The sequence below is a fragment of the Mandrillus leucophaeus genome, unplaced genomic scaffold (genome assembly GCF_000951045.1).
Source record: "Mandrillus leucophaeus isolate KB7577 unplaced genomic scaffold, Mleu.le_1.0 Scaffold62, whole genome shotgun sequence".
Lineage (NCBI taxonomy): Eukaryota > Metazoa > Chordata > Mammalia > Primates > Cercopithecidae > Mandrillus > Mandrillus leucophaeus.
Window position 1 is genome coordinate 3,009,115 of NW_012106697.1, and position 24,707 is coordinate 3,033,821.

Consider the following 24,707-nt stretch of genomic DNA (forward strand, 5'->3'; position numbering starts at 1 on the left):
CCTGTCTCCTGACTTTCCAACTTCAACAGTTGGCAGCCCTACTATCCCTCACAAACTTCTCCCCCCCGTACTTCTCAACAACTATTTCAGATCCTCCTGCTGTACTCAAAACCCTCTCTCCATAGAGGACCTTGCATTCTATTAAAATAAAATAGAAACTTGCAAGGGGAACTCCTGATTTTCTGTAGACACATCTTTATTCCTGCATGTATGTGGATCTGTGCGTCCACCTTTTCTCCCCATATTCCAGGTTCATTTTTGCATGATGGGTCCTTTCAATTCCATTCTCTCTCTTCAGAATGTCCTCATTCTACTGATCCCATCCAGTCAACATTGGAACATTCCAGTCTTTCACATCTTGGAAAACAATAATCTCTTGACTTTGCCTCCTACTGCCTCTCTCTTCTACCAGCCTTCTTTTTGTTTATTTTATTTTATTTTATTTTATTTTATTTTATTTTATTTTATTTTATTTTTGAGACAGGGTCTCACTCTGTCACCCAGGCCGGAATGCGGTAGTGCAGTCACAGCTTGGCTCATTGCAGCCTCGACCTCCTAGGCTCAAGTGATCCTCCCACCTCAGCCTCCCAAGTAGCTGGGACTACAGGCACATGTCACCATGCCTGGCTAATTTTTGTATATTTTGTAGACAGTGCTCCACCATGTTGCCCAGGCTGCCTTGAACTCCTGAGCTCAAGCAATCCTCCTGCCTCAGCTTCCCAAAGTGCTAGGATTATTGGTGTGAGCCACCTCATCCGGCGCTTCCAGCCTTCTTGAACATAGTGTGCTAGGTCACTTTGATCACTTCTCTGCCTTCTGTTTACCCCTCTTACAGTTGGGCCTTCACAGTACTCCTTGCTCATGACTGTCCTCCTCTACCTTTACCACCACCGAAACGGATGTCTCCAGAGTTACCCATTGCTTTGTCAATAGCATCGGTGTAACCTCTTTATTCTTTATCATGTTTGAGTTTTTGGAACCATTTAATAGTTAACCTATCCCTCCTGTTGAAATATTCTTTCCTTAGCTTCTGTGATACCACATTCACTTTGACTTTCTCCCTGACTGTTTTGGCTATAATACCTCTGTTTAGTTGACTCATCTCCCGTCTACCTGATCCCTAAACACTGCTGTTTCTCAGGACTCTGCTCTTCACAACATAATCACTCTGGATTCTGTCACCCACTTTCATGACTCCAGTTACATTCTCTGTGTTCCTAACTGTCAAATCAGAAGTCCAGTGTCTCTCCTCAGCTCCAGATCTCAACTACATAAAATTATACAATTGTCTTTGGAACATTTCCACTTGGTGTTTTCTGTGCATCTTAAACTCCACATGTCTAAAACAGAACCCATCAACTACTTTGGTTATCTGTTACTACATAACAAACCATAACAAAACTCAGTGGCTTAGAAAGCAATGTGTTATCATCTCTTGTGGTTCAGTGAATTACCAGGTAGTTCTTGTGCTCTTACTTAGGACACTACAATTGCTGTCAGATGTCAACCAAGGTTAACCAAAGGCTCCACCGAGCTGGAAGTCCAGGGTAGCTCGTTCACATGGCTGGCAGTTAATGCCATCTGTTGACCTGAGCTCAACGGTAGTCACCGGCTGGGGCACCTAAACATGGCCTTCCATGTGGCTTGGGCCTCTTAGAACATAGCAGCTGGTTCTGAAGAGGAATATCCCAAGAGGATATTGGGAGCACTCCGAGAGACCATGACAGAAGCTACCAGCTTTGTATGACCTAGCAGTGGCCATTCTAGGCTGTCATTGCCATCTCATTCTGATGGTCAGGAAGTCAGCAAGGTCAGCCAAGATTCCTGGGGAGGGGAATTAAACTCCTCCTCTTGACTAGGGACCTGTCGTGCCATTGCACAAGGGCACGTGGGATGGAAGATACTGTTGTGGCCATGTTTGGAAAATACAATTGCCAAGCCATCTTTCTTTTCAAATTTACCTCTCTTTCAGGGATTTCTGTACAGTACCTTCCCACATCCCCCCTCCAGTTTTGCTTTTTGTGGTTTTAGTTACCTGTAGTCCACTGTGGTCTGAAACTATTAAGATACTTTGAGAGAGAGAGACAGACCACATTCACTTAACTTTCATTGCAGTACATTGTTATAATTGTTCTATTATTATCTTTTTCTTGCCTAATTTATAAGCTATCATAGGCATGGATGTAGACGAAAAAATATAGTAGATATAGGGTTTGATATTATCCACAGTTCCAGGCATCCACTGGGGATCTTGGAACATAGACCCTACGGATAAGAAGGGATTCCTGTATTAGGAAATGGCCCCATCGTTCACTTCATCACTGGTCCAGAAGGCCCAGTGATTGGTTCTCCTCTCTCATCTCCCATATTTAGTCAGTCTCTAAGTTCCTTCAACTCTGACCCCATAGTATCTTCTGAATCCTGGTTTCTCTCAGCTGGATATAGTGGCCTCCTGTCTGCACTGTTCGTCTCCAGTCTTGCTCATCCGCTCTTCACACACACATCTGAGATATCAGTTCCTTGCCTAAGCCCTTTCAGTGACCTAGATTCTGGTCAGAAATCTTTAAATGACCTACAAGGCTCTCCACAGTCTGACTGTGCATCACACCATAGTGTAATGTAAAAACAATATCACACAGAGATAAAGAGTATAGACTTATGAGCCTCACCACCAGGTTTTGTGTCCTAGTTCTGATCATTAATGCCTGTGCTACTCGGGTTATATAGCTTCTTTGTGCCTAAGTGGTCTCATCAATTAAAAGGGACTAATTTTCTTCATAGAATTGTCTTTGCTCTTGAGTATTCAATGAAAATATACAAAGGTGTAAACATACAATGGTGTAAAGTACATAGTAAATGCTTGAAAACTGTTTATGGTTATCACTAGTACTATTTAATGCATCTCATCTAGTCTCATGACTAGACTATAAGGCAAGGATCCTGTCTGTTCTTTCACTGCTGTATACCAAGCCCTTGGCACAGTTCTGGCTTGTAATAGTTGCTCACAAAGTATTTGTTGAATGAATGTGTGAAAATGATACAACTAAATAATATGATATAAAGTATGTGAAGGGCCATACATCAAGTATATGCAAAGTACTAGTATAGAATACTGGCTAAGAACTGAAGCTCTGCCACTCACTGGGTGCCTTTAAGCAAATTACCACTCTCACTTCCTATTTTTTATAGGGTAATATAAAGGTTTACAATGAGGTTTGAATCAGATAATGCATGCAGGGTGCCAAGCAATGATTGGAACATGACGGCTATTCAATGCATGTCAGTGATTGTTTGCTCTTCATTCCGTGATTCAAGATGATGCACTTGTAATTCATAGCAAAATTTTAAGAAGACACTTCTCTAAATCAGCATCGGTAGTATCCTCTAAAGCAATAATGGAAATCCCCATCATTTGTTATTTATATATAGTTATTTGAATTTTATGAAAGCAATATTATCTTTTCTTGAATGCATAGAATTTATTCATTTTACATTTATTTAATGAGCACTTATTATGTGCCATGCACTGAGCAAGATTCTGGGAATACAGCAGTCAAAGCAAGATGATCACAGCTGTTGTTTCCAGAGCATGTGAATTGTAGGCTGGATAGGAATCGAGCGAGTTATTACAATGATTTAGAAAATCTCCGTTAGGGAAAAGCAGAGTGTACGCTGACAGAGCATTTCAACAGCAGCTTGGTTTCTAAAGGGACAGTAAGACAAGACAAATGCCCAATTTCAGCACAGGATCATTTCAGATAATAAAGACTGAAAGAAAAGGCTATACATTTCAGTCGGTGTAACTAGGGCAAGTGACTTCTCCAATCAAAAGAACTCTTTTTGTATGGGTACAAGTTGAAAAACTACAAATATGTGTGTATGTGTATATGTGCATATGATTTGTGCTGCTTAAAATAATTGCAGTTGCTTTTAACTTTTTTTTTTTTTTTTTTTTTTTTTGAGACGGAGTCTCGCTCTGTCGCCCAGGCTGGAGTGCAGTGGCCGGATCTCAGCTCACTGCAAGCTCCGCCTCCTGGGTTCACGCCATTCTCCTGCCTCAGCCTCCCGAGTAGCTGGGACTACAGGCGCCCGACACCTCGCCCGGCTAATTTTTTGTATTTTTTAGTAGAGACGGGGTTTCACCGTGTTCGCCAGGATGGTCTCGATCTTCTGACCTCGTGATCCACCCGTCTCGGCCTCCCAAAGTGCTGGGATTACAGGCTTGAGCCACCGCGCCCGGCCGCTTTTAACTTTAAATTTTTTTTTTTTTTTTTTAATTTTTGGCACGATCTCGGCTCACTGCAGACTCCACCTCCCAGGTTCACGCCATTCTCCTGCCTCAGCCTCCCGAGTAGCTGGGACTAAATTTTACTAAATTTAAATCGTGTATCAACTTTCTTAAGTACTAGACAACTCTAGAGAGTTCGATTTGATAGCAGGTTGAAGATAACATGTGAATTAGAGAAATGGAGCTGACAGGGCTGCAAAAGCACTGAGTTTTGTTCAATATTGTTCATAGTATTTGTGTTATTACAATGTGTAATAGCTCCTTAATTAGATGCTGTATTGATTTTGTCCATTAAGCTATGTTTGCAAAGTAGTTATGTCTTATTTCACTTAGCTTATGATATAACACTCTGTATCCACAATGCTAAATTATGGCATGTGGTTGTTTATAAAAAGATATGTTCTCTCAGAGATCTCAAAGTCAGGGTATGAATCCAAGGTTAGGTCATAGAATTGGAGGGTGGGCTATTGATTGTCTATAATGCTTAACCTTGCTTCCTGATGTCTTAATTATTAGTGCCTCTGTGGGATTTAAGATGATATTATCATTTGCCTTCCACAACAATTGCAATTAGACTTTGACAGTGAATTTCTTTTCTGCCTTTCCATTTCAGTCATTATAGGCTTGTTTACTCACATCATAGGCAGGTGGCAAATCCATGATATGTATGGCAGACAACTTAGGATTTTGTAATTTTCACTCATTTTTCCAATAGCACAAAATAATTTTCAAACAGATACCAAACCTCCTAATTACCAATATGACTTTAAATCTTCTGTTTTGTCCTCACAGCATCTGTGGTTGGTAAACTATTATTTATAAAACATTTTTCAGTTCAAAGTACTTTTTAAAAGGCATTATCTGAAAAACTTTCACTCCACTGGTGTGTTTTCATATGAACTGGGTATCACATAAGAAGGAGAGGAATAACAATAGCTTTGCGTATGTGGTCTCTTTATGTTTTCACACTCTGACAACTGTCTTTTAAGACATTAAGACTGTTGTGACACATACTTACTGATGAAAGAAAAAAATCACAGTTAGTAGGTGAAAAGACTGCTAGTGGCTCCCACATTCAGGCACAACAGGACACGCTGAAAAAAACCTTCAAGATGATACCCTATTGTGTTTGAAGACGTGGTACATTTCATTCTTTCTGTGAAAGCTTTAATTGGTTTGATTCCTAACCCTCAAGCTTTGAGTTTAGAATAACTGCAGGGCACTCTGTTGCCCTGTCTCTATTTTTTCCTCCAGTTTTCCTCCTTTTTCTTTTAGTAAAACCTACAGACAACCTTAGTGTTTCCTATGATCATTCCCAGGTTCAGGCTCTAGGGCTTTATGGATGTAGTGATCTCAGTAAGGGAGGATAGAGAGCCCTAGAACTGGCCTTTTTTTGATTTCTTCTGAAGCCAAAGTTTTCTGGAATTCAGGACATGATGAAAGACTCCTGTGTCCAGGCTTTTATGTAAGAGGACTGATGAGCTTCAGAGGAAAAGGTTGTGCAAGTATTTACAAGTTTATCAAACAGTGTCAATGGCCCACTGACTTCCAGGTGTGTTTACCATCAATAAAGAGCATTTGAAAATGCTAACAGGAATGAACACACTTGACTTGGCCAAATGAGAGAAGGGCTGTGACTTGAAAAGCAGCAGTGCAGCATTTAAAGACAGAGCCCCTTCACAAAACCCTAGTGTGCTGATATTCAAACTAGAAGCTTAAACAGGAAGGCTGTACTAATCTAAGCTGCCATCTCAGTGGACTTTGCAGAGAAAAATCAGTGATGTCCTTATATTTCTACATCACTGATTAGAATGAGAGGTCAGATCTGCAACTACCTTTTAGAAAAGACACATTCTAAGACTGTAATTCAAAATAAATTCATTCTAAATAGTGTAATAACTTGAAGCAAATAGGAGTTGACAGGCACTTTAGAGATGAGATTCATATTTCATGGGAAAAGCTAGAATAGATCAGTGGGCTTCAAACTATTTTGCTTTTGTGACCTCCTTAAACAAAATAGCTTTACAAATTTAATTTTTTTTATTTTTTGAGATCATATGTTTTTCAAAACCTGTTTTCTTCTATATTAAATTATGCTTACAATTATTAGTTGTACACATTTGACTGAAAACAACCTAATTCTTATGTAAGTGTGTTAAAGATTATGATAATTTGAAACATAAAAAGTGAAAATGTATTGAAAATACCTCTCTGAGATGAATGGGAACTTTTTTCAAATGCTTTATATATTCATAGATGAATATTCCTTATAAGAATAAAGCAAAATTCAGTTTCAATTCTAATCCTGTTTTCCTTTCTTATGAATATAAACAAAAGAAATCTTGCTACAACATAAGTGGCAATGGAAGAATTTTTTTTAAGTGATGCTCTTCAATTATTTGACATTCTTTTTTTTTTTTTTTTTTTTGAGATGGAGTCTGGCTCTGTCGCCCGGGCTGGAGTGCAGTGGCCGGATCTCAGCTCACTGCAAGCTCCGCCTGCCGGGTTTACGCCATTCTCCTGCCTCAGCCTCCCGAGTAGCTGGGACTACAGGCGCCCGCCGCCTCGCCTGGCTAGTTTTTTGTATTTTTTAGTAGAGACGGGGTTTCACCGTGTTCACCAGGATGGTCTCGATCTCCTGACCTCGTGATCCGCCCATCTCGGCCTCCCAAAGTGCTGGGATTGCAGGCTTGAGCCACCGCGCCCGGCCTAATTATTTGACATTCTTATTAGTCATATGTCAAAAATCACATTGCGATCTATTTCTTAAAAATATGTTGTCTATAAGCTGCCAGTTCTATCACATTTCTCATAAAAGCGAAGAATCAGCAACTAACTACTTTGAAAAAGATTTATTACACTGTTTTTAGAACCAATCCTTTCCCGGTTTCTGTGTAGGATATCAAAAAAGACTTTACCAAGGCTTAGCAAAATACTGCTAATTTGACCTGTTATTCTGCTACTTAGTGGCACTTTGTTTCATCTGGTATGCTTAAAATGTGGTGAAAAATGGAACTATTGCTCACATTAATTCACCTTTGATATTATAATTTTGTAATGCTTTCATCGTATTACAGGAAGATCGCATGTTATTACGCTTTATCATGCCTCCCAGATACCGTGTTTTTTACAAACTGAGTGTTTGTGGCAGCCCTGCGTCAGGGTGTCTGTCGGCACCATCTTTCCAACAGCACGTGCCCACGTCATGTCTCTGTGTTGCATTTTGGTAATTCTCAAAGTATTTCAAAGTTTTTCATTATCGTTAGATCTGTTACGGTGACCTTCAATCAGTGATCTTTGATGTTGCTCTTATCATTGTTTGGGGGTGCCAGAAACCACACCCATAGAAGACAGCGAACTTAATCAATACATGCGTGTGTGTTCTGACTGCTCCGGGACCAGCATCCCCACCATCTTTCTCTCCTTGGGCCTTCCTATTTCCTGAGACACAACAGTATTGAAATTAGGCCAATCAATAGGCCCACGGTGGCCTCTAAGTATTCAAGTGAAAGGAAGAATCACACGTCTCTCAGTTTAAGTCGAAAGCTAGAAATGATCAAGCTTAGTGGGGAAGGCATGTCCAAGATGAGATCGGCTGAAAGCTAGGCCTCCTGCGCCAAACACTTGGCCAGGTTGTGAGTGCAAAGGAAAAGTTTTTAAAGGCAATTAAAAGCACGACTCCAGTGAGCACATGAATGATAAGAAAGCAAAACAGCCTTATTACCGATAAGGAGAACATTTGAGTAGCCTGGATAGATGATCAAACCAGATATAACATTCCCTTAAGCTAAGGCCTACTCCAGAGCAAGGCTCTCTCTTCAACTCTGTAAAGGCTGAGAGAGGTGAGGAAGCTGCAGAATAAGAGTTTGAAGTTAACAAAGGTTGGTTCATGAGGTTTAAGGAAAGAAGCCATCGCTGCGACATAAAAATGCAAGGCGAAGCAGCAGGTGCTGGTGTAGACTCTGCAGCAAGTTATCCAGAAGGTCTAGCTAAGATCGCTGATGAATGTGGCTACACTAGACAGTAGATTTTCAGTGTAGATGAAAGAGCCTTACACTGGAAGAAGATGCCATCTAGGAGTTTTCCTAGCTAGAGAGGAGAAGTCAAGGCCTGGCTTCAAAGCTCCCAGGGACAGACTGACTCTGTTAGGGGGTAATGCAACTGGTAACTTGAAGTTGAAACCAGTGCTTGTTGATCATTCCTAAAATCCTAGGGCTGTTAAGAATTATGCTAATTCTACTCTGCCTGTGCTCTATAAATGGAACGACAAAGCCTGGATGACAGCACATGACAACGTGGCTACCAAATATTTTAAGCCCACCATTGAGACCTACTTCTCAGAGAAAAAGAGTGCTTTCCAAATATTACTTCTTATTGACAATGTGCCTAGTCCCCCAAGAGCTCTGATGGAGATGTACGAGGAGGTTAATGTTTTCATGTCTGCAGACACAGCATCCATTCTGCAGCCCATGGATCGGGGTAATTTCAGCTTTCAAGTCATATTTAAGAAGTACATTTTGTAAGGCTATCATAGATAGATAGTGATTTCCTGTGATAGATCTGGGCAAAGTCAATTAAAAACCTTCTGGAAAGGATTTAGCATTCTAGATGCTATTAAGAATATTTATGACTCATGGGAAGAAGTCAAAAGACTAGTATTAACTAGAGTTTGGAACTTGATTCCAACCTTCATAGATGACTTTGAGGGTTCACACTTCAATGGCAGAAGTAACTGCAGATCTGGTGGAAATAGCAAGAAAACTAGAATTAGAAGTAGAACCTGAAGATGTGACTGAATTGCTGCAGTCTCATCATGAAACTTTAATGGATGAGGAGTTGCTTCTTACGGATAAGCAAAGAAAGTGGGTATTTGAGATGGAATTTACTGGTGGTGAAGAAGCTGTGAACATTGTTGAAATAACAACAAAGGATTTACAATATTATGAACTTAGTTGATAAAGCAGTGGCAGGATTTGAGAGGGTTGACTCTAATTCTGAAAAAAGTTCTACTGTGAGTAAAACGATATCAAATAGCATCACATCCTTCAGAGAAACCTTTCATGGAAAGAGTCAATGTGGCAAACTTAATTATTGTCTTTTTTTTTTTTTTTTTTTTTTTTTGAGATGGAGTCTCGCTCTGCCGCCCAGGCTGGAGTGCAGTGGCTGGATCTCAGCTCACTGCAAGCTCCGCCTCCCGGGTTCACGCCATTCTCCTGCCTCAGCCTCCCGAGTAGCTGGGACTACAGGCGCCCGCCACTGCACCCGGCTAGTTTTTTGTATTTTTTAGTAGAGACGGGGTTTCACCGTGTTAGCCAGGATGGTCTCGATCTCCTGACCTTGTGATCCGCCCGTCTCGGCCTCCCAAAGTGCTGAGATTACAGGCTTGAGCCACCGCGCCCGGCCAATTATTATCTTATTTTAAGAAATTGCCACAGACACTCCAACCTTCAGCAACCACTATTTTGATCAATCAGCTGCTACCTACACTGAGGCAAGATCCTCCCCCAGCAAAAAGATTATGACTTGATCAGAGGGTCGTTAGCATTTTTTAGCAATAAAATATTTTTAAATTAAGGTTATACATTGCTTTGTAGAAACCTATTGGCTGGGCACAGTGGCTCATGCCTGTAATCCCAGCACTTTGCAGGGCCAAGGCTGGTGGATCGCTTGAGTCCAAGAGTTTTAGACCAGCCTAGACAACATGTTGAAACCCTGTCTTTACAAAAAACACCAAAAAATTAGCCAGACTTAGTGGTGTGCACTTGTAGTCTCAGGCACTTGAGAAGCTGAGGTAGGATGATCACCTGAGCCCAGGGAGATTGAGGCTGCAGTGAGCTGAGATTGGGCCACTGCACTCCAGCCTGGGTGACAACTTTTGAGACCCTATCTCAAAAAAAAAAGGAAATAATGCTATTGCACACTTAATAGACTGCAGTACAGTGTAAACATAACTTTTATATGCACTGGCAAACCAAAAAATGTGTGTACCTCACTTTATTGTGATACCCGCTTTATTGTGGTGGTCTGGAACAAAATGTGCAATATGTATGCCTGTATATGCTGTAAATATATCTATTTCATTAGCTCATTTAATTTATGGGAAATATCCACCATATAATTTAACTGTCGGAGCCAGTACTTACTAAAATCAAATTTACCATTTTTTTGTTTTATTTTGTTTTGTTTTGAGATGGGGTCTTGCTCTGTCACCCAGGCTAGAGTACAGTGGCGCGGTCTCAGCTCACTGCAACCTCTGCCTCCTGGGTTCAAGTGATTCTCCTGCCTCAGCCTTCCAAGTAGCTGGGATTACAGGTGCCCGCCACCACGACCGGCTAATTCTTGTATTTTTAGTAGAGATGGGATTTCACCATCTTGGCCAAGCTGGTCTCGAACTCCTGACCTTGGGATCCACCTGCCTCAGTCTCCCAAAGTGCTGGGGTTACAGGCATGAACCACCATGCCTGGCCCAAATTTACCTTTTGTCAGAAAAAGTCTGACTTATTTTTTCAGTTCAAATAAATTAATCTGCATTTTGTTAGAACCTCTCAGTTCTGAATCCCTGCTCTAGGTAGATAGGCAGCAAGATAAAGCACAAATCCTTGTCCTTACCTTGACAGCTGGAATAAATAAAGTATCATTACATTTCATGTTTCTTACCTTATTGCTGTGTTCTTGGTAGTCATGAAAGTCTTCTGCAGTTGTAAAGCATCCTTTGACAGTGGTTGGGGTGGGTGATAAGTTCATTAAGAAGATAATCTCCCTTTCTTGATACATTTGACTTCAAAGCATGCCAGTAGTCCGAAATACCCCATTTTTAACCCCACATTTTGCCCTTAATGGAGCTATGTTAAGCAGAGAAAGTCGCTGAAGCCCTACCTTGGGTTTATGGTGTCTTAAATAAAAGAAGCTTCACCAACAAAAGTACTTTTAATTTTGCCTTTTTCTGGCATACTGGAAGTTTTATGCTGCAGGACAATGAGTCATGGTAGTATTTTGGGTGTGTGAGAGCCATACCTTTCCTTTGTAAAGAAAGTCAACACGTGGATGTTATTGAGGTTCTATTAATAGAAATTAATTTCCTACCCCATTCCTTATTGAAAAGTTTTAATGTTTCCTAGGGATATGGCTACCCTTGTTTAAAGACCCCTGGACTAGATGACCTCACGGATACTCGAACTCGAAGATTCTGTGGCGTTATGATTAATTAGGGTTTTTTTTGTTATGGGAGGAAAAAATCATCACAACTGCTCTCCCATGCAAGCACACTCTAGCAGTCTTGGTTCTTTTGTTTTACAAACGAAGAACCCTCTTTTTCTGGAAAAGAGCCACCTGTTAAATTAGCTATGTATGGGACTAATAGGATAAATAGATACGCTTCCCGACACAACAGTGTATTCACATATCATTTCTATGAGAAAGATTTTAACCCCTCAAAATTAATTTGTGGAGAAAGCAACAAGGCAAGAATACCTGGCTTATTAAACGGCTTTGACATTGTGAAACCTGAAACCCTAGAAATCAGAACTTGGTTACCATTACCTCAGCTAATGCTCTTGGGTAAACATAATGTTTTGGAAAAAAATGCTGAAATTAGAACCAGTTTATGAATTTATGCTTCCCAGTTTCAAAGCACAGGTATGCTATTAAAACTCAGAAAACCATTAATAGCAGCAATAGGGTCAACCCAAGAGAGTAGATTACATCACATACGCTTCAGATAGTAGATCGAACTTATTAATGAAAAATCAAGTATAATAGCCTTAGAAATGTATATACTTCATGAATTAGTCTAAATATAAACTATATTCATATTAAAATATGGTATGTATACTAACATCTTAGAGGGGAAGAGAATAGCTACTCTACTCAGTACGTTAAAATTAGTTTCATGTAGAAGTCAACCAAAAGACAAAAGCTTATGAGGAACTTATGAATTATAACATAAAGAATATTATGTTATAGTATCCATGGCAGTTTTATAAATTTTATCAGCATAAGATTTATAAAAATAAGTATAAACTTTATATCCTGAAATTGTATTCTCTAGGGTGTTTCAGTGACTTAATATATCTGATTTTATATGAACTAGACAAATAAATTTAAAACTTAGTAATTTAAAATAATATTTTTGTTTTAATAAAAAGCAAAGATTTTATTGAGGATTATATACTATGGATAGTTTTGGAATTCTGCAGACCTTGATTTCAGTCTTGACTCCATCAGTCACTTTGGCCACATCATTTACTTCTCTGAGCCTTAGTTTCCTCATCTCAAAATGGTAACAACCTCATAGGTGAAACTACCGGTCATATTGTAGGTTCTCAGTAAAGATTAGTTCCATTTCTTTCTCCCCTGAACCTTCTCAATAAAAGTTCCTTGATGACAAATATAGGTTCCTTTGCAGAAGCTTCCTAAATGAAAAGTAGAAATTGGTCTCAGATAATTAAAAATTTCTGAGTAAAGCAAGATAGATGTCTGTTTAGATAGAAAGCAAAATAATTTCTGGGTAGTAGCGTTATATATACTTTTTCTCTTTTTATTTAACTATATGTTCTAATTTTGCTGAAATAAACAAGTATTACTATTGTAAAATAAATACTTTGAATCCTATGAATGATCTACAGTTTATAATCCAAGAGTTGATGTGTGGAAAAATTACAGTGATTACTATAAGTCAATTTGGAAATTTTATTCCTTAGATCATTTTGTATTACTGAATTGGTTTAAGAAAAATAGACCTGATAGCTACCATGATTGTCAACACTGAGAAAGAAGAGAGGAAGTGAGATTATAAATAATGCCTTTTTACTGAGTTTTCTTGTACAACCCTCTTCTGCCTCATACCTGGGTTATTGCAACTGTGTCCTCACTCATCTGTTCATTTCCAGGCTTCCCACAGTTACTGCACAGTAATGCTCTTGAAACAGTGATTTCATTTCACCTTTAGCCTGCTCAGAACCTTTAATGGGTCTCCATTTAGCTCTAGCGGTCCTTCACCACTGATGGTACGTGTGTCATGTAGGATGCAGTAGTCCAGGTGGAAAGCAATTGTAACATTTGCTAGTGATGTACTCCCTCAAACCTCACATTTATCTCTAAGTGTGAATTTTTTGTGAATTGCTTCAGATCCTATCGGCCATAAACTGCGTCTGTGATTGCAGGTCATGTTCCTTAGTAATCTTCAGTTCTGTTTCTCTTGATTATACACACACACCCCACCACCACACAAGAATAAGTGTGTTTGAGGCATCGAAATGCAATTTACCCATAATCAGTCTTCAAGTATCTATTTTAAAAGCATACCATAAATGACATGCATAGTAACAGAATACTAGTAAATATATACGTCTTCAGGGAGAAGAGTGTAATAACACTCTTGATAGAGTGAAAATACAAAAAAATCACTAGCATAAGTATAAAGACCATATTCTTTAACCTGGTATTCAAGGCCCTCCACAAACATATGTCATTTCCCTTCCCAACCTTATCTCACATCCCTCCCATGACAAACCCATTCAAACCTCCTGAGAGCCAGACACTGCAGCTTCTGTTTGATGCCCCAAACCTCATGGAATCCTTATAACAGTGCAATGATTACATTACTCTCCCCATTTTCTAGATGACGTTTAGTATCTTTCTTCAGGCCACACAGCTAATTGTTGGCAAAGCCAGGCTTCAAACCCAGATTTGTCTGACTCCAAAACGAGTTTTCTTTATCTTATTTTCTGGCCAGATAGATTTCTCTGCTGAGCACCAACCTAACACCTCTCAAGTTCCACTTGCATGCTTGTGATGGTGATGTTTATCCCAACTCAGAAACCTTATCCTACCTGTTCCTCAACATTTACTGCCAAACTTAACTCCTGTGAAATCTCAGCCTCCAGCCTGCAGTGATCGTGCCTTTCTCTGACCCCTACTCAGGGTCATACTGCTTTAGGGTCTCACTTAATTTATCAGTTTGTGGGTGTTGTCTCCCCAACCAGGTAATTACTACTTGATGGCAGAAGCTTTGTAAGTCAGATCAGATAATCTCTAAGATTCTACTCTTTGATTTATGTTTCTTTTTTTAAGTCACCTACAGTGCTGCCGCTAGCAGACACTCAGTAAAAATGAACTCAGTGTTAAAGTAATAATTCTTCACAGAGAGTCAGAAGACTCTCTCCCTTATCACTAAGATAAGATAGCTTACAGCTCTCAGACTTAAAATTACATCCTCTACGTTTTGAATTAACAGTTTAATGTTTAAAAAAAAAAAAAAAAAGACAAAGTTGGTAGTAAGTCAACTTTGTTATCACTTTTTTTTTTAAGAGACGGGAGTCTCACTATGTTGCCCAGGCTGGACTTTAACTCCTGAGCTCAAGTGATCCTCCCCGCTCACCCTCCTGTTGTTATCACTGTAAAAGGGCTGAATTGATAGAAGATAATTTGCCCAGTTTCATTCTGTTCCTCAGCCTCCTGGACCCGTCTGCATAAAAGACAGTGTGGTTATATTTCCGCTTATGGAAAATTGCAGACATTCTACCATGACCCCCATCAGAGCAACTGAGAAAGAACCTTGGCAAAGAGGGAAAAGGGGAACATCATACCAAAAAGAGGAGTCTTGGATCTGTTTTCTAGAAGGAGGCCATGCAGGAAGAGAAGAGATGCTCTCTTACCAGGTGGCAGGGATCCAGGGAGCAAAGAGGTTTTGTTCCTATGGATCAAAGATCAGTGTGGTCACAAGTAACACAGCATGTCCACTGAGACTACAAGTGAGTTTGAAATGAGGGTCAAAAGAGAGAGGAACAGCCTTCACCAAAAGCTGTGTGAGCACTTAAGCTGACCCCTCCTTCCTTTCCCCTCACAATGCCCCAAGTACCCCTTCCCTACCTCTCTGCCAGCATCTGGTGTTTTTCATTCATCCTAGTATGTCATTTAGATAGAACTACATGAATCCGAGCCATTGATTGGTTTTATTGTTTGCTTAAGGATTGATTTAGAAATCTCCATAATCCATTCTGCCTTAATTTACACTTTGCAGTGTTTTAATATGTTTAGAATGACTGATAAGTACCAGACCTAATCTCTCCCAAGAAATAACAAGACACATAATTTGTAAGATAATTACGTTTCAAGTGAACAGAAAGACTGTAGGTGTGAAAACAGCTTTAGTAATAGCCATACCTTGGGGGAAGTCAAAGGGATTTTAACTTCACTATCTTAGGAGCTAAATCAGAATTAGTAAAACACCAATATCTAGCAACGGAAGCTTTTAAAGTGCAAATTTTACGAGAGTACTCTATCAGAAGACGAAATGGCTTGAGCATTTAGTAAAAATAACTTTTTCAAAGAGTTTAAAAACCTTTTGTGTTCTGTTTTTTAAAAAATGTTTTGTTCTTCATCACTGGATCTCTTACATTCAGGAAAATTAGGTGGATTTACGCAAGAAAACAATACCATAGATTCCGGAGAACTCGATATTGGCCGGAGAGCAATTCAAGAGGTTCCTCCCGGGATCTTCTGGAGATCACAGCTCTTCATTGATCAGCCACAGTTTCTTAAATTCAATATCTCCCTTCAGAAGGACGCACTGATAGGAGTCTATGGCCGAAAAGGCTTACCGCCTTCCCATACTCAGGTAAGGCTAGGCTTTCTCATCAAGAAAATAAAAACTGCCGCTTGCATTTTTTGAACTTATTGTCTTTCTTAAGCTCAGCTGTTTGGTTAACTGTTCGGCCACTTTGGAACTGACTTCCTACAGTAGAAAGAATTTTGAATGTAGGTTACTTGTTCTGAGGTTTTTGAATCAGTAGTGGGAAGAGCAATATTTTCTTCCTGATTTGACTGTTTAAAATGTACTGAATTTTGTGAGTAACTTAATGAATATTGAGCATCGTCTGAGCACCCAGTAAAACACCATGGATTTTCCAAGTGTTTTACAAAGATTCTATGATAATTTCAGATGATCTTATTCCTTTCATGTAATAGATGCATAACATATTCATCTCAAACACGTATTCATTCTGTTCAAAATGTATTTTTTTAGTTTATGCCAGATTTACTCTTAGTAGAGAAATTATGGGAACATCAACGTAAATATGATGACATGAGCTTTATCAACTCAAGCACTGTTCCTCATCTAAAATGATGAACGCTGAGATAAAGAGGCAAGAGAGCTTTCAGAGATAACCGAGTATGATCATATTCATGTGGTACGCAAAACAATTCATATATCCTTAATATCAAAGAACTTCAAAGTCATTTCCCTTGCATAAGAATCCCCTCACAACAGCAATCACAGATGGAGAACTACTGTCAATTCCACAGCCTTTTTCATAATCTAATAGAGTACTGGGTCATAGTATATAAATTGGAAATTGTCACTTAATATAGGTTCTGTCATGTCTAAGAGAAGTTTTTTGAATTACCTACCATAAAATTGGAACTGAGACTTTCCCCAAGATCAACTATTTTGTTAGTAAGTAGAATATCAAACATGTAATAGTTGATTAATTAAAATTGACAGTTGGATGAGCCTGAAGTTATATTCGATCATCAGTTTATTTGCCCAGAGGATTTCATGCTGATTTAGTGTGATTTATAAGATAAGGACTGGGAAGTTTTCATGTATGCTTTATATCATACAATTTTGTGAGAAATACTTCTATAACCTAGGAACATAAATTATGAAGAAAAGTTATCACATTAATAAAGAAATTATATCTTTAAAGAAAGATGAGTAAAAAGATTTCAACATGCTTTTTCTAATATAATTGTGGATTTACTTCATATACATATGTGAATTTTTATGGCGGTGAAATTTCTGAATATCAGGCTTTAGTGTATTCATTTTTCCTATTTAATATTTTTAATATATTATTAAAGTAAATTCAATTCTTATGCATTGTATACTTCTTATAATGTACTAACGCCCAATTTTAAATTTTGTGTTTTTGTTTGTTGGGGTTCTGGTTTTTGTTTGTTTTGTTTTTTGTTTGAGACAGGGTCTCACTCTGTCTTCCAGACTGGCGTGCATTGGTACAGTCTCACCTCACTGCAGCCTCAACCTCCTTGGCTCAGGTGATCCTTCCACCTCAGCCTCCTGGGTGGCTGGGACTACAGATGCGTGTCACTGCACCCGGCTAATTTTTGTATTTTTTGTAGAGATGTGGTTTCACCACATGGCCCAGACTGGTCTTGAACTCCTGGGCTCAAGCAATCCGCCCACCTCAGCATCCCAAAGGACTGGGATTACAGGCAGGAGCCACCGCATCTGGACCAATTTATTCTATTCTATTCTATTCTATTCTATTCTATTCCATTCTATTCTATTCTATTCTATTTTTTATTGTTTGAGATGGAGTTTTGCTTTTGTTGCCCGGGCTGGAGTGCAATGGCATGATCTCGGCTCACCGCAACCTCCGCCTCCCAGGTTCAAGTAATGCTCCAGCCTCAGCCTTTCGAGTAGCTGGGATGCGCCACAACGCCCAGCTAATTTTGTATTTTTAGTAGAGATGGAGTTTTTCCATGTTGGTCAGGCTGGTCCCAAACTCCCAGCCTCAGGTGATCTGCCCTCCTTGGCCTCCCAAAGTGTTAGGATTACAGGCATGAGCCACCGCGCCCAGCCAGGCTGGACCATTTTAAATTTTACATTTGACTCCAGTTCATCTTATAGGTGACACTGACTAGGATACAATAACCAGGTTTTCTTAAGGCCAGGCACAGTGGGTCACACCTGTAGTCCCAGCACTGGGAGGCCGAGGTGGGTGGAGCACTTAAGGTCAGGAGTTCAAGACCGGCCTGACCAACATGGTGAAACCCCGTCTCTACTAAAAATACAAAACTAGCCGAACGTAGTGATGCACACCTGTAATCCCAGCTACTCAGGAGGCTGAGGCAGAAGAATCGCTTGAACCCTGGAGGAGGTTGCAGTGAGCAAGAGATCGTGACATTGCACTCCAGCCTGGACAACAAGAGCAAAACTCTGTCTAGGGAAAAAAAAAAGAAAAAAAAAATTTTCTTAAATGGAAGTCCTCTGTAACTTCAATTATAGTAGACAGATTGGATTTATAGCAACTGTCCAGTGAAATATGAAAATATATTTTCCCATTGAAACCACGTATGTGATTATTTGTCTATAATTCAAAAAATGTACCTCTAAGCCAAGCATAATAGTGAACATGTAACTTATAAATTCCAGAAAATAATTTCAGATAAGAATTGCCTATTGTTTTGTGTACTTGAAAGGTTTATTTAAAGATTTAGTTGACTCTGCAAGTTGTATATAACATTTAAGATTAGAGAAATAAAAGGTGCAGTTTCAGGTTTTCTCATAATCTTTCTAGTATTTAAACATAATACATGTGATACCCACTTTTCTTTTCTACCACAATATATGTGTTTAAGTAGGTTATGCATTTTCTTAAGCATCACGGTTATTATAGTTTCTTCCTGTGGTTTATTCAGTATCAGCAGAGCAAACAACTGTTTCTGAGTTCAGTGTTTAAACATGAAATATTCTATAAAGCAGCCCAAATTGAATATTTCTCTGTTTCTGGGGAACATTAAATAAATCAACCTGAAATAATTAAAATTGGCCAGCCATTCAGAATGGTTGCTTGAGCTGTCACAGTCTTTGTGACCTTTTTAAAACTGCCCGTTTGATTGTTGCCAACGAATCAGTGGGCTCTCTTCTCCCTGATGCCAGTTCATTCTCTTGGTCAGTTAGTGGCCTAAGGAGGCGATGCAGAGCCTTATGGTTAAGTGTGCTGTAGCATTTGAGTGCAGTCACATGCAGAGCTTTACGGTTAAGTATACTGTAGCATTTGAGTGCAGTCACATGCAGAGCCTTATGGTTAAGTGTACTGTAGCATTTGAGTGCAGTCACATGCAGAGCCTTATGGTTAAGTGTGCTGTAGCATTTGAGTGCAGTCACATGCAGAGCCTTATGGTTAAGTGTGCTGTAGCATTTGAGTGCAGTCACATGCAGAGCCTTATGGTTAAGTGTGCTGTAGCATTTGAGTGCAGTCCCATGCAGAGCCTTATGGTTAAGTGTGCTGTAGCATTTGAGTGCAGTCACATGAAGGCTCTTATCGAATGAGAGTTGGAAGCCTGGGTTCTAAGCATACCCTTTACCACCTTTTCACTTGGTGACCTTGCAGCATCCCTTCTCTGAGCCTTAGTGTCCATTGGTAAAATGAAAGAGTTGGATCAGATGATGTGTAAAATCTCTTTATTCTCTATATTCCAATTACAGCAAGACTGTGCCACTACCAAAGAGTTGATGTCAGGACACAGTTAAGTATTCATAGATTCCAAGAACTCATCGTTTTAGTAACAGAATTGAATTAAACCTCTAATCTAACTGTTCAGAAGTGAACCACGAAGATACCTGAAACAAAATCTATTTGTTTTTAAATGGTCTATTAGGTAACCAGCATAAATACAACAAAGACGGGCAAACTTTTCTTCTATTGATTTTCCAAAAGACCTTGTTAATACATTGTAGTTGAAACCAACTTTAGACGAGGATTGTTAAAGCGTGTATATTTGTTAATATTAAATCATAAGAAAATGACCTTTAAACAGAGCTTTCACAGTAAAATTATCTCACTTTATATGAAACCTTTATCAAGTATAAGCTTGTCTCATGATGGCTCCCCCGGAGTAGTGCAATTGAAGAGTTAGCCCCAAGAATTTCTTCCTAAAAAGAGCATAAGGTCCTAAGACTCCTCTTCTCCCCAAAAATATATCTGTGTCTCCATCTTAGAAGTATTACAGAGCAAAACTCACATTTGCCCTTAAGTGACCAGTTTATGCCTTAAGAACGAAAATTGTTAAGTATTTTCATTCCTTGTAATTTGGTAACTTTTGGCACAGATGGTTTTAGTGTTAACGTAGGGAATGTTTCTGCAGGTATTTGAATCACTTCTGAAATCATGTGTGAAACACTTCTGCAGAAGAGCCTAGAACTGGGTAGATACTCAAAACCTGTCAGCTCCTCCTCCCCACCATCATGTTCACTACCCTGGCCTTATTTTATTGTTCACAGTGTGATGCAGATGGTTACTTCCATGATAAAGGTGATGGTTGTGCTTTTACCTTCAAAGACCAGCTAAAACTCAGAATTTCTCCCTTCAACTGTTTCAGTTACTGTGTTTAATGTTAGGGAAGAAAAATGTTTATATGCTTGGGTCATAAAAAGAAATTTTTTCGTGTCTCTTTGCCATGCAAATGTGTAAATATTTAAACCTGATGAGGAAATGAATGGCTTATTTGAGACAGAATCACCTTTCAAAACTGCTGAATTAGTTTTCCTCTAATAATTCTAGAATAGAATTCCAGTCAAATTTTTGTAGGGCAGGTATCCACATCAGTCATTCTTTTCATCCTTATAAGGTATAAATGAAAATAAACGTCGTTGACTGCTGATCACGTTATACTATTTTTATATATTTCTCACAGCTGAATTCTATTCTAATGAAACTATCCAAAAGAACAAAAAAAGATTTTACTTATAAATAATAATTTTAATAAGTCAGAAGCTGAATTAAATTCTAAATTCTCTCCAATGTTAACAGCAGAGGTCTACGATCAGTAAAATGGCAATCTATTTAACTGTGATTCTCAGTATTTCCAACAACTGATTTTATTCCACCTTGATTGAATTAAGAGATTCATATAATAATCTTTTTCTTAAATAGGCCTCTGATGAAATTCCATTTAAGAAATCTATCAGAAAGTAGAATATTTATGATTTATATATGCAGTATTATAATTATTATTTATATATTGTACTGTGGCATATGTTTCACCATAAACACACCTCAGGAATAGAATGAAACTAGGTAACAGTCTGTAGACACTGAATCACTCTACTTTTAACAATTGTTATCTAAAAAATTTCTTGAAACTACATTGGAAAGTCTTTTCAGCATCTTTCAAATTCCCTATATTATTTCTACTTACAAAATTTTACTCCACTGTATAACAGTCACATTTTATATTTTTAATTCTTGTTTAAACTCTCCAGCCACCAATGTTCATGTCTAATTTTACTAAAACAAAACTTAGGTTTAATGATGACCCATTCATAAGAATAGTCAGGCACATTTCCTATTATTGCCATCGCTTCAGAACCCCTCCATTAACTGTTTAGATCAAAGATGTAAAGGCATCTTGTTACATGTCTTTAATCTAAAAGTAACTAAGTAAAGCCCGTGGCATTCTCCATCGTGCTTGAGATGGTCACATCAGGGTCACAGGAGAGGTGGAGTAGGGTGGGAGGGATGACCCCACTTGGAGCGAAGTGCTCTTGAGTTCACACCCCAACCCCACCATTACCAGATGGCTGAGAGCCTGCTGCAGCTCCTCGAGATTCAGATTCCTTCATCTGTGAAGTGCAAATGGTAAAGCCTTCCTACAAGGGTTCCTGTGAGGAACCGGCGCAGAGTAAGGATTCAACAGTAGTTGTTGCTACGTGAATGTTAAGTCAGAGAAGACCATAAAGGGTTATCTTGTGGTCTAACTAAAACAAGGTTACTGGCAACATGGATGGAACTGGAGGTCATTGTGTGAAGTGAAATAAGCCAGGCATAGAAAGTCAAATACCACATATTCTGGCTTATATATGGGAGCTAAAAAAGTGAATGAGTAGAAAGAGGAGAATGATGGTTCTCAGGAAACTAACACCAGAACAGAAAACCAAACACTTCATGTTCTCACTCATGAGTGGGAGTGGAATGCTGAGAACACACGGACACAGGGAGGGGAACATCACACACCAAGGCCTCTCAGGGGGTCAGGGGCTAGGGGAGGGATAGCATTAGGAGAAATACCTAATGTAGATGATGGGTTCATGGGTGCAGCCAACCACCATGGCACGTGCATACCTATGTAACAAACCAGCACATTCTGCACATGTACCCCAGAACTTAAAGTGTAATAAAATTTAAAACAAAGAAAGAGTAGAATGATGGATGCCAGAGGCTGGGAGGGCAGTCAAAATATGTACGACTGTTATATATCAATTATGAAATTAATGCATTAAAAATAAGCCTGCTGGATTGGAAATGTCAGTTCATGTAGATTTTATGTTTGTATCCCCAGACTGCCTAAACTCATTAAACTTTGATCAGTCAGTAGAATTAAATAAATCTGGAAACCATATTGCCCAATAAGGGGAAAAAAATGGTCCCTGATGATTGGATCCGGCCCTATGTGGCAGGTAGTTTGCATCCTCCTTGTAAATGGTGTGCATAGGAGACTTCTACCATTTGGACCTGTCAGTCAGGAACTTCTCTCTAACATTGTATTTGTTAGAGCAAAGGAAGACAGCTTGAAGAGCAAAAAGAGAGAGAAGCAGCCAGCCTTTATATTTCTGACTATTTTTCGTCATCCACCCCGCAGTATGACTTCGTGGAGCTCCTGGATGGCAGCAGGCTGATTGCCAGAGAGCAGCGGAGCCTGTTTGAGACGGAGAGAGCCGGGCGGCAGGCGAGATCCGTCAGCCTTCATGAGGCTGGCTTTATCCAGTACTTGGATTCCGGAATCTGGCATCTGGCTTTTTATAATGACGGGAAAAATGCAGAGCAGGTGTCTTTTAATACCATTGTTATAGGTAAGAATAGTCTTCAAAGCCCCCTTTTCCAGGCTACAGCCCAAACGCCGTGTTTAATAGAAACTAAATTATCTGTACCAATTTGGGGTAATTCCTAGGGTGTTAAAGCCCAGGTAGAATATGAGAATTGTTTTTGAACCGTTTATTTGTGAATATGTGACAGACTATGAAGCACTGGGAGAAAATATTATCTGGAATTACCTTGGGAGAGGAGAATACATCATGAAACACTTTGAAAATCTGCATTTGAAGTGACAGTGCTTTGCTTTACTCCTCAAATTATCTAGCATAAATGAAGATCAAAGTGACACCGTTTATCTTTTGCAAGAGGCAGGCTATACAACAAGTGTTCCTTCTTTCCCTTTTCTTCAGAGTCTGTGGTGGAATGTCCCCGGAATTGCCATGGAAATGGAGAGTGCGTTTCTGGAACTTGCCATTGTTTTCCAGGATTTCTGGGTCCGGATTGTTCAAGAGGTATGCAAGTTAGATTCTTTTCTTAAGCCGATATAAATAAGCTGTAGAAACACAAGTAATTCCAAGAACTACCGAGACAGGAAAGAAGGGGGAAAACCGGCAAATTGCTTGTTCCAGCAATGTGTCTTTTCTCTCGGAAGCTCGGTGGAAAATGTGGCTGTAATTCTTCTGTCGTGTCTTGTTTCACAGCGGCCTGTCCAGTGTTATGTAGTGGCAACGGGCAGTACTCCAAGGGCCGCTGCCTGTGTTTCAGCGGCTGGAAGGGTACGGAGTGTGATGTGCCGGCTACCCAGTGTATTGACCCGCAGTGTGGGGGTCGTGGGATTTGTATCATGGGCTCTTGTGCCTGCAACTCGGGATACAAAGGAGAAAATTGTGAAGAAGGTAAACATGTCAATATTTGCAGAAGTCTGTTGTTGTCTTCATAAAGAAACAGATTATATCTGTAATCTTTAGTTTGGCAAATCTCTTTTATAGGCTTCCTTTTGAAAGCAATTTTGAAAAATCCATATTTATGAATGCATTGTCTTATTAACATTTTAACTAATAAAAAGAACACACACCAAAGGGCCTCTTTGCTCTTTTTCAGCCGTGTGAATCATTCCTTGTCTTCACTCTGAGAAAGCAAGCAAACCTCGTACCTTGAAACTAACAGCAGACTGTTGGATTTTATTTTTCTTTTTATAGTTTTTTACATTGATGCCAGCTTCTAAATCTAGCATTTTGACTTCTCTAGAAAGACAGAATAGTACACAAAATATGCTACTGAAAAGAAGTGTGACAGCATGGATTTGTTCCATGGCTGTGTACGTGTAATGATGAGAGTCAAGATACCATATTGTAAAGTGCAGGTGAATTGTTTTTTCAGAAAGCAAAAAAGCACCATTTCCGTTCTTCAATCAAATTGATTTTATTGATCTGCACACACAAAGTAATGCAATTAAGTCTCTGGAATTAAATTTTCAGGCCATTGACCCTACAAGTGTAAAGTTTTATTGAGTCAAATTGCTAAATTAAATCTCGTCATCTAAAGCACATTAAAGTGAATTAAGAAAGAGAGTATGCAACTCATTTATTTCTCAAACAGTGTGAGGATCCCATACAGCTGTCAGTACTCAGTGGTCACAGATTTTGTTATAGAGAAGGCAATACTTATTACTCTGTGATTAGGCAGAACAGAGAGCAATAGTCTGAAACCTCAAGAGTCTATGTGTGTAATTCAGGAAAATTACAAATCCTTGCAAGAGTCTCAATTACCTAAATGGCACTAGCCTGGTTCTTAATGCTTTATTGTATTGTAATTCTTTGCATTTTCAGAAACAGGTTCTTGAAAATGGTAGATAAATA

General features: G+C 39.2%; 1 protein-coding gene across 1 annotated transcript in view; it reads left to right on the forward strand.

Moving 5' to 3' along the window:
* The window catches only part of TENM3 (teneurin transmembrane protein 3), a 718,045-nt gene that overhangs the window by 572,883 nt on the left and 120,455 nt on the right, over positions 1–24,707 (forward strand). The window contains exons 7-10 of the mRNA XM_012000130.1: positions 15,691–15,905; positions 22,676–22,886; positions 23,259–23,360; positions 23,550–23,744. Of these exons, the coding sequence (XP_011855520.1) occupies positions 15,691–15,905; positions 22,676–22,886; positions 23,259–23,360; positions 23,550–23,744 (723 nt within the window). The remainder of the gene's footprint in view (positions 1–15,690; positions 15,906–22,675; positions 22,887–23,258; positions 23,361–23,549; positions 23,745–24,707) is intronic.